Source organism: Balaenoptera physalus, assembly GCF_965194825.1.
Source record: "Balaenoptera physalus genome assembly, chromosome: 13".
In the NCBI taxonomy this organism is placed as follows: Eukaryota; Metazoa; Chordata; class Mammalia; order Artiodactyla; family Balaenopteridae; genus Balaenoptera; species Balaenoptera physalus.
The window spans coordinates 83,609,656-83,624,788 of NC_138892.1; the positions used below are offsets into that span (position 1 = coordinate 83,609,656).

The following is a 15,133-nucleotide window of genomic DNA, read 5'->3' on the forward strand; positions in this document are numbered from 1 at the left end:
AGGAAAGATCCCTTTTATGATTTTAATTAGTTATGTATTTAAATGTTATTACTTTAATCTTTTTTTCCTCCTTTCAGGGCAATTCCACATCCCCGAGGTCATGCACACTTGGCAGCACTTGTCAACCACGACTGTAAGCAGTTTCTGAAATTTCTTTCTGTGAAGATGTCCTTGCAAAAAAAGTGTGTTTTTTAATTTTTAGTGCTGGTGCAAGGTAGGGCTTTGGAAGTGGGGTATGCCAAAAGAAGATATCTAAAGGAGAAAATAAGTGATCTAACTTATTGACTAATCCATTTTCTCTTGTCTTTAAGCTACCTATATTTCTTTTTAGTCATAGCTCAGAAGTTGCTGAGGTAGGGAGAAGCAGCCTTGGTGTGCTTTATATCACTTAGTACACATTTCTGCTATTTTTTTTTTTTTCTGCTAGTTTTTACAGATAGTGAAGAGAATATATTTGAAGCTTGTTTCAATATGTAAATTTAAATATGGACATTTACACACATATATAAAGTATTCAAGTTAGTTTTATGTAATGATTATCATAAAACTTAGTTTTTAAAGTCTCCTTTAGACAACAAAAACAAATAATAAATTCCATAATAAACAAGTTTAGTTAACAGAAATGTGCTAAAGCAATAGTGTGTATTAAAAATATATCTGATCAGTTTCATGGACATCATCTCAGTTCTTCTAACAACACAATCCTGTTTCTATATGATGATTTGGACTAGAAAAGACTTATTTTTTTGTTTATCAGAATTAGATGTCATATTATTTCTTCGATATTACTTCGTATATAATTATGAAATTTGCGATATAGCATTTTATCAGAATGTGTTTACCTCTATACATATAATTCCCACATATTTGCATGCATTTTTCTCAAAATAATATGGTTTTAAATACTATATTATTATACCAGCAGATTTTAGATATTTTCATTTGAGAATAGGTAAGAATGTGAACTAATCTGTAACATGTAGTTTCGAATAATTTAATTTCTGTACTTAATTGGTTTTTTTTGCCTCTTAGCTTACAATTTTTCTCACAGAATAGATCATTTGTCTTTTGGAGAGCTTGTTCCAGGAATTATTAATCCTTTAGATGGAACTGAAAAAATTGCATTAGATCGTAAGTATTTAATAATTACTGTTGGAATTTGCATGTAGGCAAATTGTTCTTATAACTTTGATATTAATACATTTTAAATAATCCTCTTCCTAACCCCCTTGTAACAGATAAACAGATAAATCTTGAAGTGGTTTAAATGCTGATCATCTTTAAGTGGAGATGTGTGTAAGAGCATTTGTTCTAGTAGTGGATGAATTTTAAATGGTAAAAAATGAGCCATGGAACAGAATAAGAAATTAGTCAGAAGTAATCAGGAGAAGGAGTAGAATTTAAAAGCTCTCTAAATATATGAAAGGTTAATGTGTTAAGAGGGCATAACTGCTTTTCCATATTCAACAAAGAAAGAATAAGAACAAAAGAAAGTTTGAACATTATAAGAAGAATTTTCTTCTTTGTGTAGGTTCAAAGTTCTAAAATCTATACTGTATTTACCATATCAGAAACCTCTCTAGAGAATTTTACAAACATCAGAAACCTAGAGTTTTTCTAGAATGGTTTGGTATTAACACAGTCAGAAGTAGTACAGATACCTTTTATTACTGTTTGTTTTAACCATCTATTCCATTTAAAATTTCAGTTTATGCAAATATGGATGGATTATTTCCTTAATTTTGTAGTAAGTTATCTGTTGTCATGTTTTTTGAAGATTTTTGGTTGCCTTTCTTCTTAAATAGTCATATTATATGATATGCCTTAAGGACGTCTAAAGCTTCCTGTGCCACTAGGAATTCTAGCCTTTGCAAAACTGTAATTAAGGATTTCATTTTTTATTAATTCAAATAGATTTATTAATGTTCTTTTCAGTATTTTACTCTTTTAGCCTAGTGTTGTAATCAGATACATTAAAGATGTTTTATTTAGAATTCATGAGTATTTTATGTTTGTGTGGTAATGTTTCACTCAAGGAAGCTTGAGTGTACTAAATTTGGAAATGTGTGAGTAGAAACATTCTGAGAATTACAAGCTTTGTTCTGTGTGATCTCATCTTTATGTGTTCATTCTACACCAAAATACATTAAATATTACAGGAGATGCTCAATTGAAAACATGTTGGTTAATACTTTGTTTCAAGATGCTAAAATGAACTATACATTTTCGTAAAGAAGCAGATCTAAATATGAACAGATTAATTTTCAAAAGACTTAAAATTTACATGTTCAGGAAGACTAAGAGGTGTTTAGAGTTATTTTATAAAATGGCATGAGATGAATGTCAGTAGGTTATTCAGAGCTTTAAAGCAGGTATACTCTTCTCCTTCCTAATACATGTTCTATTGGGCCTCTTTTTCGCAAAAGAAAAAATTCAGCATTACGGATCTGTTGGATTCAGGTAACTACCCCCTCCTTCATGTAGGAATTTTGAGGGGATTACTTAGCAGTGACATCTTTAATGCTGTGCAGATTTGGACAGACCTATAACCTTTGGAACAATTTGTGGCTTGCAGCAAAATCTAATGCAACAGCATTTTCCCCCTGCCTGGCCATTAAGTTATCTAACAGACGTATATATTAGACAAATAGGTCTTCAGCAGTTCTCTCTCCATAGCTTAAGAGGTTTCCAATTTTCCCTGTCACGTTTCTTTGACCCGCATTGGCTACTATTCATTGCATTGGACTTCATTCCTCACGTGGTGAGATTTCCTTTGTCTCTCATTTTTTCCCTCAAGTCTAATTATCCCACCCATGTGTACAATATTGGTTATAACCTCACCACTCTCAATTTCATCTTTTTTTTCAATAAATACTTCATACTTGAACACCTTCTTCTCCGATCACTTTCAGCTTGTTATTTTTGTTTATGATGTAATAGAGATATTTGTAAAACACCTTAAAAATAAGCACAGATTGAGCAGTTCAGTTTACATCAGAGAACAACTCAAAGGATGAAAGATCGTCCACAATTGATAAGCCACTTATTAGTCGTGGACAAAGTTGACACACTTTTGCTCTAATATTATCTGTGGTAATATTTAGGATTTAAGTTGAAATTAATAATAGAACTGGCCAAAAACTGTTTTATGTTTTTGAAAGTTATAGTGGTACAAGTGGTAGTTATAGTGGTAGGTGAAATAAGAAATGGTGAAGTTGAAACAGACTTTGCTTTATTTTGTTAGAAACTTGTTTAATGTTAGTGTTGAAGAGACCATTACTCTTACCTCTCCCTTCTATCTACAGTTTTACCTTTCCCTCTACTATTCTGAATTACACTGAGATAAGAGACAGAGAAATTGAACTGATGGAAATAAAAATAAAAATTAATTCATGCTAGACACATGAAAAATACATACTGTATACCTCCATTTATATGCAATTCTAGAATAGGCAAAACTAGTCTGTAACAATAGAAGGTAGATTAGTGGTTGGCCTAGGACCAGAGGTAGAAGGGATTGACTGAAAAGGGGTTCAAAGGAACTTTTTGGGGATGATTAAAATGTTTTATATTTTGATAGTGGTGGTGATCGTATGGATAAAAACGTTTGTCAAAATTTATCAAACCATACATTTAAAACTGATATATTTTATTCATGTACTCAGTTATCATAGACAATTATCACCATGTGACGTGAAGTACATCGCAAACGTAATGAGGCCCTATTCACTTACCTAGCTGAAACTATAGATAGATATATCTAGTTCTAAATTTTCTAGAATGTATACCTAGAGAATTAACATGTTTTGTATCATGTGAACTGTTAATTGTTTAAAATTAGTTAATAATTAGTAATATACTGGTGTTTATGACTTGTATTAAACCTAGAAATGCCTAATGACTATATAAATATGATCATTTTGATTACATAGTAACCCCAGGCCATCATTGAGTAGTTTCTTTTCTTATTTTCCTATTGTGGTATTGATTCTTCATATTTATCCAAAGGCTACATTTTGCTTTATATATCCAACAGCTAATTCAGTTTTGGTTTATTTATTTCTCTTCAGATATTAGTAGAAACTGAAAATGTGTCTTGTGGTGGTTATGCTATTATAACTTTATTTTTATTAGTTTCTGTACTATAAAGAAATGCTTTTATTTTCCATATTTTATAAAAAGATGATAATGATTATAAAGGATATCTAACTAGATCACTAGCTCATCTTTTTTGACATCTTCTAATAGATGTGTGTGTGTGTCTGTGTGACTATTTTTTTTTTTAACTTTTTTTTTTTAAGTGTTTTTATTTATTTATTTATGGCTGTGTTGGGTCTTCTTTTCTGTGCGAGGGCTTTCTCTAGTTGTGGCAAGGGCGGCCACTCTTCATCGCAGTGCATGGGCCTCTCACTATCGCGGCCTCTCTTGTTGCAGAGCACAAGCTCCAGACGCGCAGGCTCAGTAATTGTGGCTCACGGGCCCAGCTGCTCCGCGGCATGTGGGATCTTCCCAGACCAGGGCTCGAACCCGTGTCGCCTGCATTGGCAGGCAGATTCTCAACCACTGTGCCACCAGGAAAGCCCTGTGTGACTATTTTATGCTTACTGAGAACTTGTTTTACCAAGTGTGAATATATTGCTTTCATTGATTCTTTTATAATATTTTTTTGTTAGACATTAAGTTACAAGTAGCATTAAATTTCAGATTAGATGTATTTAATGGAAGGCTGATGTATTTGGCAGTAGTTTCATTGCTACTGGATTGATGAAAAAAACTACATTTTGTTTTTATTCTAGACAACCAGATGTTCCAATATTTTATTACAATCGTGCCAACAAAACTACATACATATAAAATTTCAGCAGACACCCATCAGTTTTCTGTGACAGAAAGGGTAAGTTGAATCCAACTGGTAAAATTATTTATTTAAAGCATTTTATAGTCCCTCTACAAAATTAGTTTGGAGTTCCAGGTAATGCCCTCCTCCATTTAAAATTTGAAATGCATTGACATTTTATTTTAAGTCAATAAAATATCAGAAATGGGTATTAAGTATGTTTTAGAGTAAGAAAAGAAGTAGATTTTAAAAATCTGGAATGTTTTCAATTAGTAAAAAGTTATTAAACTATGATATTAATTATTTTACTCTTAATATCTTAATTTTTAATGTTTTCCCATGTATTGGTATAAGCGGTTTTTTTAATCTGCCAGCAGATTTTCTGATTTCTCTGTTATTTATTTTTTAATTAATGTATCTACCCTGGGACACACATGGTTATTGTGACTCAGATAGCAGATTTAGAGGGTTTGCCTTCCTAAGTTAGGGCTTCATATTCATCTAATTGAGAGGACAAACGTTCTGTAACCTTAGGGTGGAGTGGCCTTATAAGTAAATATTGACATTGAGAAGCAGAATTTTGGAATTGGGCAGTTTAACAGATTTCTCACCTACTCTGGGGCCATGTTTTCTTTCTTTCTTTCATTCTTTTTGTTGTTAATTTTTTATTTTTATAAGCTAGGTTTTCTTATTGTGTTCAAGAATGGTGAATATTCAAATACTAGTATCCAGAAGAATTCCACAATTTAAGTGCTTTTAAAAATTTGCTTTCCTCCATATGAAATTTTCCTTTGATAGTCTTATAACTTATGTTGACTATGTCCTCAGTAATTGTAGAGTTTTCCTTATTCTTGGAAAACTAAATACTAAAGTTTTTAGGGGTGAAGTGTCACGTGTTTATAACTTTTCAAATGGTTCAGGAGGGAAAATCAAGTATGTGTAACTCCGTGTATGTGTGTGTGCACACGCACACTCACATACAGAGAGAAAGAGAAACTAGGTAAAGTGTCTACAAGTATATATTGTGCTTTTTAGCATTTCTTTATGGGTGGGGAGATACCATTTCTCACTAAGGTTGGCAACACCTGAAGGTCAGGCAGTCTACACAGCAGCACGGCTTTGGGGAAAACGGGCATGCATACATTGCTAAGGAAGTGCAAAATGGCATAGTCTCTTGGAAGGGAGTTTGGCGATATTTGCAGAATGACATATGCATTTACCTTTTGACCCAGCAATCCCACTTCTAGAAATTGTATCCAAAGATACAGTGGAAAAAAAGTGATGTTGTATATGAGACTATTCGTTTTGTTACTTGTAATGGCAGAAGACTGGAAACAACCCAAGTGATACATCGACACAATGGAGGAACATGCAACTTTAAAAAAGAGAGAGAGAACGATATCTATATACTGATATGAAATTATCTCCAGGATGTATTTTAAATAACAAGAGTAAATCAACAAGAAGAAAAAAATAGAATCCCAGAGCATTGGACCTTTGTGGGGTGTGTTAGTATTGACAGGACAACTACAGTAGTTGTATTTCACTTTAAAGAAAAAAAAAGGAATAACTGGAGTTGGTAGAGTGGAGGATGAGAAGGACAGGGCTGACCTTCATTGTTCCTAGACCAAAAGTGAATCATTATGAGTCTTTTGTTATGTAGACACCATGATCCCTAAAACAACATCCACTCACATAGGTGGTGACAATATATTTATAATTTCGGCAAAATATTGTACTTATCAGAACTTTAAGATGAAGTCACTTTATATTGGAAACTTGATCAATGGCTTATAAGGAAGGCTCTGTTGTGCTAATAAGCAAAGAGGTTTTGTAATGCCCACATGAAATTGTTTTAATTTCCCATGTTACTTGTCTTCCTAAAGCTTGCAGTTTAGTTACAGCTTAGTAAAAACAGGTAGGGCCTGACACAAAAATCATGACAAAGCACTGTGGTAGCATAGTTGTTTCATGCTATAATAGAAATTTACTAGAAATTTGCAAACTTGAGTTTTGAAGTGTAAACAGGATGGAGTGAAACAATATATTCTCACTCAGTGTGCACACTGTGGTAGGTTTATAATTTTAGTTACACTCCTTTCAAGAAAAAAATTCCTTTAAAAACTGAACCAGTAGCTCAGATATTGATATCTTTCAAATTAATGTATTATGTTTTCTTCCTGTACTCTATCTCATATAGTTTAAAAGGAACAACAGAAATTGAAATTGGTTTTAAATCTTATCGTTCAAATGACAGGAAGTAGATAGAATTATTTTGTAAATTCTTACCAAAGGAATAATACAAAAAGTATGTCAAAATAGGAATGTAGTTTTCATTGACTTGGTCAATGAAGAATGTGCCATATAAACTCTTGAGTTTAGTAGAAACCTTGTAGTATGTAAAGTGACCTTTTTGAGAAAATAGTAAAAAATGATTCTCTTCTTTTGATTGCTTCAAAAGCTAACCATACAAAGAATACAGAATAATTTGCTATTTCTGGAGAGCTTGGTCTAGTAGGACAATTCGTAAAGAGATTTGGTTGTCCCTCTTGTTCAGGAGGGCTGGAGGGCTTCATATTGACTGTATACAAGTAACCTAATGATGTGAATCCTGTTTGTCTCTTCCTCCTATCTCTCCCCTTCCTTTTGCCTTCCTTTAGGAACGTGTCATTAACCATGCTGCAGGCAGCCATGGAGTCTCTGGGATTTTTATGAAATATGATCTCAGCTCTCTTATGGTGACAGTTACTGAGGAGCATATGCCATTCTGGCAGTTTTTTGTAAGGCTTTGTGGTATTGTTGGAGGAATCTTTTCAACAACAGGTTAAGATTCATTCCTTTTTTTGTCTAATTTCTAAAAGTTCTGCTAACAGTAAAAATCAAGATGCTTTTACTTAAAAGGGGAAAGAAATATACACATTCTCATGTTTTGATACTTAAAGAACTTTTTCTTTAAGATTTAATTTCAAACCTCAAAAACTGTATTGATTAAGCGTTGCACATAACTCAGTTCACTGCATTCAGTGATTTACGGGAGATTACTTAGTGTGCTAGAGAGAGCCTAGAATTGGACGCAAGTTCTGTCATTTACATGGGGATAGCCTTGTGTAGGTCACCTAAATTTTCTGAAATTGTTTTCTCTATATAAAAATGAGAATAATAATACCTAACTTGCAAGTGTGTTGTAGGATTAGATGAGAAAATGCCTAGAAATAGTAGATACTTTGAATGTAAATTTTCTTTTTCAGTTAAGGTATTTTTAACTGTACACAATGTAAAATTGTATCTTATGGTATGTTGAACTATGAAATATATGAAAACAAATTTTTTAGTCAGTAATGTTTTTATGACTTTTGGTCTTTTCGCCCTAAGATTATGGGATTCTCTCAAAGATAACTTGCAGAATTGTAATTGTGAAAATTTGAGAGTTAAGTATAATAGATAAAGAAAGGAAACAGTTCCTTTTTTATCCTAACCTCTATTTAATATTACATGGAGTTTATATAGTTTGAATTATATTTTTAAAATGGATGAATAGATTTTCTTATGAAAGTTTTTGTTACTGCTTTATTTAGATTCATTTAAATTTGTGGTGCTAGTAGTATTTATTTTTCAAAATTGTGTGGGTGTGAGACATATTAAGCACCTTTGAAAAGATTGCTTTGTCAAGGTCATGAATTATGTGGCCTTGTGATTTTGAAAAGAAATTCATTTATTTTAAAATTCAATTGTCTTGATATTTTTGACTGTGGAAGTGAATAAAGCAAACTGTTTCCTTATCTATTCCTTTATAATAGTTTTTTATTCTTACTTACAAAATTAGGAAATGAATAACAGGAAGAAATTTTATTAAAAGCATAATTTAATTAAAAACATAAACTTATTTTTTATTACAGGCATGTTACATGGAATTGGAAAATTTATAGTCGAAATAATTTACTGTCGTTTCAGACTTGGAGCCTACAAACCCGTCAGTTCTGTAAGTGGTGTAGTATAAATGGTGCTGATCTCTAAGTCATAGTATCATTGATACTATGATAGTATAGTATCATATATCTAAATAGTAGCTCTTGGCGCCCAGAAAGAAATTGCCCAAAATAAAGTGTTGTGTTTAGAGGAAATAGTGTAAGGAATAAAACTAATGCTTTGGTCTTTTTGTTCCTCCCTAGGTTCCCTTTGAAGATGGCCACACAGACAACCACTTACCTCTTTTAGAAAATAATACACATTAGCACCTCCCAAGTAAAGGAGAAAAACTTTTTGCCTGAGACGTGAAACCTTTTTTAATAATAAAATATTGTGCAATATATTCAAAAAAAGAAAATATGAATGAGAAGTAGGAATCACCCTAGGGGGGAAAAAAAAAAAGAAAAAAACCCAAACTGAAATCCTATATGTGTTGTGTCTCTTACAAATGTCCTAGAAGAAATTATGCAGCTAATCTAATCAGTGAATAAGCCCACTGGAATATTGTGTTGAAGATGACCCCTTCTGATATTTTCATAGCAAATGGCAGTATTGAAATCAAACCTTGCTTCTTGATGACAAAGAGCCTGAAGGAAGAAGTCAAACCACATCTAAAGAAAATGGCATTGATAAGTGCAAATGTTTGCATCTGTTTGTTTTTAAAAGATATGATGTCAGAATAAAATATGTAAAACATGTGGAAAACTAGTCTAGACTTTAAAAAGTGTGGTCAGGTCCCATTGTTAATAAAAGAAGAGAGGGAGGGGTCCCTGTGTTATAGCCATATGACTGTTAAGCCATAACGACAAAACCATTTATCCAAAAATTCAGTTTCAGGACGGTTACTGCTTTTCTTTAAACTCTGGCGATTGACTTTTCTGATCAGGGCAGGGTCATGAAAGACTAAGGTGAATTCTTACGGGGCAGGTACATAGATGCTATAATACGTAACAGATATCATTCACAAATTATATAGTGGGCACTTATACAGGGAGAAGAAAGCACATGTTTAAAAAAGATGCTAAGTTTCCTAATCTGATCCTTATTATTGGTATACTTTGGGAGCAGGGGGTGAGTAATAAAAAGATCCACTACTAATGATGAAAATTACCAGTCTGTAAAAGATTAAGAGGGTAAGTAGCATATTTTGTATGTGTTATGGTGAGTGGGCAACAGGGTAACTTTAAATAAAATAGAAGTATGAGGCAAATATTTAAGTAAGACAAGATAATGTCGGATCTGAGAGATTATAATATTAAACAATGTCCGTTAAACTGTAAAACTGTATTATGAAAGAAGTGTCTGCATTCAGAATGTCCTGAATGTGATTGATTTTGTATTAGATTGTGTTGGTCTAGCTTTCTTACTATTTAAGGATTGATTTTAAATTTATAGACTATAAAAGATTGAAAATAATGAGAGGGGTATATCACTCAGGTGCTGTTAAAAACTAAATTTGGCATATGTGTGCCAATATCATTTTTCCTTTTGTAATACTTAATGATAGTAGAAGAATCATCAACCAATCCTCATGGTTTAAGTCATTTAGGGAAATGGGGAGACAAAATTCCAGGTAAGTAACAAGGCCAAGATTAAAAGACAAGATTTAAAATGGTGGTTTTTCGAGAACAGGGCATCACAAGTTAGAGTTTTTCAAATTGCATTCTTTTAAAAGGTAAAAGAAAAGTCAAACAGTTGGGGCAGATAATGTAATGGAGAGAAGGAGAAATACTGATAAAACTACTTTTCATTCAAGCTTATGTGGAATGGTATTTTGCAGATAATAACAGAAGTATCATTGTTTAAGATACACAGTTTATCATTGAGCCATTAAATTAACTGATTAATATAGGTAACAAACATGCTTTGAAAGGTTTTGAATTCAGAAAATTCCAAATAATGAATGGCTGTCTCCGTATTTCTGATTTCTTTTCTTCAGATATTATTTCCAATGAAGGTAGACTAGGAAAAGGAATTTTAATTAGAGAGAATTAAAATTTTAGCTGTTTTAGACTGAATGTCGGTTCTGTGAATCTGCTTGTCAGAAAGTTCAATTAAGTTTCAGGGGTTTTTTTAAAATAGGAGGAAGAATATTGATTTAGAATTATTTTCTTTCAGTTAGGATTGTAACAGTTAAGTATCTTTAAGAAGGATTTTAAAAATTATTCTGGTACTTATATATGATTTTTAATTGTTTCCGTGTTTTCCAAATACCATATTAAAATTTTAATGGAATTAATCCGTCCCATTAAAACTGACTATAAAAGGAATTTCTTTGAAGCACAATCCTACTTTGCCATTGATTTCCATTTTATAAGTTAAAAAAGGTTTCCACCTGAAACTCCTCAAATAGGGTCAGATTTTGGGCAATCAAAGTACTAAGATTCTGACCAGCCCTTTGTATGATGAATGATGAAGTATACTTGCATGTTAGGATTTATTAGGAGTCTTTGACCTCACCAAGTGTTTCTTTTCTGTTGCAGAGAACAGTGTACTGGCCTATTAGGTAGCCTTGGTGTGTGCCTGTGGTGCCTCCAGTAGGATACCCAACTTTATTACTCAATCCTCTTTATTTTATTAGGGCATTCATAATATATATGTATACATATTCCATCCTAAATATTTTTAAGAGTTGAGATCTCAAATTATGTGAAATGTGTTTTTTTTAAACTGTGTTTGCATATATTGGCCTATAAAAGGAGATGAAACGTTTAGGTGAATAATTCTCTGCTACAGTATTTGTACACCTCAGACTACCTCTTGGTAAAAGCTTAACTCAATATGAGAAATACAAAATTATTTCTAATTCTCAACTTAGATGATAACTACATTTTTCTTATATACATTTTATGATATAAAGCACTGAATTTTTATAGTAAATAATTTACTAATGCAGACAAAGTTTACAATCTTTAATACTAACTTAACTTTGGAATTCATAAAGGAATGACTAAGATCTCCTAATTTTTTAATGGTATAAGTAGACATATGTTATGCATTGTCTTTTTATGTCTTAGGTTAGTAATTCAAGTAACAAAAAGTAAATTTATATGCAGCCCCCTTGCTTCAAAATTTAAAATTTTGAATCTTAAACTTCAGTTCGAGATGCATATTTTTGAATGTTCAAAAATTACTTAAACATGAGCCTTAGGATCTTTAAAATCTCATCATGCCCTTTAACCTAGTACTTAAGTTCCTCCCTTTCTGTTTGGAGCTGTAGCAAACCTTCAAAGTGAGTCACCTTTTGTCAGCACTGTCCAAATAGATCACTATTTGTTCACTACCTTATGGTATGATGCCTGGAGTAATATCCAAGTTATTTCTTTATTGTAGTTCCCCCCACCCCTTTTGAAATATTTTAGTGACAATATCACTTAGCATTATATTAAGAGTAGGAAACAAACTGCCTTGGATTTTTTGGTTCTCTTGTAGTTTTTCTATTGTGTTGTTTTAAGAGAAAAAAACCACAAAACACTCATTTAGTGTCTCAATCCTGAACATTTGGACTCTAAATAAAATAAATTGTACAACAACTTCTTTGTCCCTTTACGATCATGTACCCCCAAATAAGCCTCAGTTCCTCATATTTCAGTTTCTTTTTCCTTCTAGGAAAACTACAGCAATCTTTATCACTCAGTTACATTTCCTTTGCTTCAGATGGAGCTAAATTGCTGTATGAGATTGGATTTATTCTAGATTTTTCGTGTTATGAATGGACGAGTGATGAAAATTGAGCAGTTGACTCAAGTTTATAAACCTGTAAGATTATAATCAGCAAAACATTTAATAGTTTTGTTTCAGCAACTCCCAAGTTGTACTGGATATTTATCAAAAGAAATTAGATGAATAATTCTTCCAAACATCGTAACTCATTTATGCTATTTGTGTAATAATTTTAAGGTAAAACTCAGAATGAGAAGGTGTTGGGGGAAAGTGCACATTGATGAAAGCTACATACTAAAGCAAACCTTCAGCAACACGGCATATAATTATGTAATGAATATTTTGTAAATTCTGTTTCCAAGCAACTATGCAAGTCAATTTGGTGATTTCTTGTATTATACTTACCTTTAATTTCTTTAAGATGTTTTTCTAGGATTGATGAAAGTTCCCCAACCCCACATCTCCCCAGCCGATTCACAGTTCCCAGCTTGGAACTGCTATTTCAAATAAAGTAGGGACACACCTAAAATGTTTTCCTGTGTGTTAAGAGCTGTTTCTAGCTATTAAAACTCAATTTCAGTTAAGTATCCTTTGTCATAATTGTATCTACACCTCACAGGGCATTCCTGTCTTTCAAGCCAGTTACATCCTAAACTGAGCAATTTCTAATTTTATTTTGTAATTAAAAAAAAAATTATTTAAATTTATTTATTTATTTTTGGCTGCCTTGGGTCTTTGTTGCTGCACACGGGCTTTCTCTAGTTGCGGTGAGCGGGGGCTACTCTTTGTTGCGGTGCGAGGGCGTCTCATTGCGGTGGCTTCTCGTTGCAGAACACGGGCTCTAGGCACACGGGCTTCAGTAGTTGTGGCTCACGGGCTCTGGAGCGCAGGCTCAGTAGTTGTGGTGCACGGGCTTAGTTGCTCCGCGGCATGTGGGATCTTCCCGGACCAGGGCTCGAACCCATGTCCCCTGCGTTGGCAGGCGGATTCTTAACCACTGCGCCACCAGGGAAGCCCTATTTTGTAATTTTTAAAAATATTTTTTAAAAGTAATCTAGGCAGTGAGCATTTTTCCATATCTCTGTGTGGGCACATGGGACAGTCATTACTTTTTACTCTAGGCAGTTGCTTATGTTCCCAGAGTATAATTATTAGATTTGCAGTTACAGAGAAAAATAGCTGTGTGGAAATTTGCATGTGATTCACATGAACTTTAAAAATTATTGATGTTTTTGGAAGCTTTAGGCTGAGGTACTTTAATTGTTATGTTCACTGTGAGATAACACACTATTTGGGTATTAGGCCCTTCTCAGATCAGTGTTTACCTTGAGATTCTAAATCAGTTTATTAAAGTGAGCTGTTAACTGCAGATGATGTTAGGTTAGTATAAAATTGTGAGAAATGTTTTTCTGATTTGTTTGCTCATCTGCCTCAACTTTTTCTAGTATTAATTGCCTCAGGTGGTGACTGTCTTCAACTCTGTTATGTTTGTTACTGTATCATATATCTTATGGGTGCAGAATATAGGGATTACCAAAACTTCTTTTTAAACATAACCTTTTCTTTGTCCTCACTGTCCCCTTCCCAAAAGTAGAAGTTTCTTTCTCATTGGAGTGTATATATTAGGCACTCAAATTATTGTCACTTGGTCTTGATATAAAATAACTAGGGATTTTCTTTCATGCGGATACCTACTTTTACTGCTTAATCATCACAAGCTGCTTAATCATCACAAGAGAACTTTATTCATGTCATTTCTCTAATGTCACGGGTAGAACATGCTTCAACATGTAAGTGTAACCCTATTAATGGTGTCTGAAAAAATGAAGCGTTATGGGTGTGTGTTAATTTATATTCAACTGGTAGTTTCTTTAGATTATATCATTTTTCTAGGGAGGAGGCGGGAGATCAACTGCAGTAGTCAGCAGTTAAACACTAGAAGAGAGGAAACCATTTTTTAATTCAAATTTTCATTTAATCAAGTCAAAATGTGAATACTTGATCAGTGGAATTTATTGAATTGGTGAAACATAAAATAATCAAAAGATAGTAAATTCTTAGAACTATTATGTTTTGTCCAATTTCATTGAATTGTATCTTGATTTCATTTTTATCATTATCTACAGTTTGTATCTTAATCAATGTAACTCAAACATGTCATACAGACATCTCGAACAGAAGATAACCAGGTACTTTGTTTCAGAACTGGGTTGTCTGCCCTGGGAAGTAGTTCCCAGAACTTAGATAAGATTGGGAAAGACACTGCCCAGAAGAGTTGCCCCCCAAATGCCCTTTATGGGGTTCAGAAAAATCTCAAGTAATATTGGGCTAGAAGTCATCCTCACGGCCCTGGTATACTTCGGCCACCTCGTGTGGCTTTCTGAGTATTAACCAGTTATCTCAGTGAGCATAAATACAACTCGTTAACATTTTGTGCTCATGTAGTTTCCGAGTAGCTGTGATGAGTTTTAGTTGCTTAGGCCCCGGGTACTCTATGTGAGTCACAGTCCATGTTCTTAACGTGAAATGCTGCAATCCGACACGCACTCGTCTCGCAAATATGAGGAAAGTTGGGATAACAGTTATATTATTAATACAGGATTTTGAGATTAGTTTTTTACTCATTTGCATTATACATAAAATATTTTTAAACAAACAAAACACCTG

At 33.1% G+C, this 15,133-nt stretch overlaps 1 protein-coding gene across 3 annotated transcripts in view; it reads left to right on the plus strand.

Moving 5' to 3' along the window:
- Positions 1 to 9,508, plus strand: part of ERGIC2 (ERGIC and golgi 2) — a 36,158-nt gene extending 26,650 nt beyond the window's left edge. For 2 of the 3 annotated variants that reach the window (XM_082419841.1, XM_082419842.1), the window contains 6 exons: positions 78 to 133; positions 1,033 to 1,131; positions 4,797 to 4,894; positions 7,498 to 7,660; positions 8,734 to 8,816; positions 9,007 to 9,508. In XM_082419841.1, coding sequence (XP_082275967.1) covers positions 78 to 133; positions 1,033 to 1,131; positions 4,797 to 4,894; positions 7,498 to 7,660; positions 8,734 to 8,816; positions 9,007 to 9,069 — 562 coding nt within the window. In that variant the 3' untranslated portion in view covers positions 9,070 to 9,508. The remainder of the gene's footprint in view (positions 1 to 77; positions 134 to 1,032; positions 1,132 to 4,796; positions 4,895 to 7,497; positions 7,661 to 8,733; positions 8,817 to 9,006) is intronic. The other variant, XM_082419843.1, reaches the window with a different exon arrangement.
- The last annotated feature ends 5,625 nt before the right edge of the window (positions 9,509 to 15,133 follow it).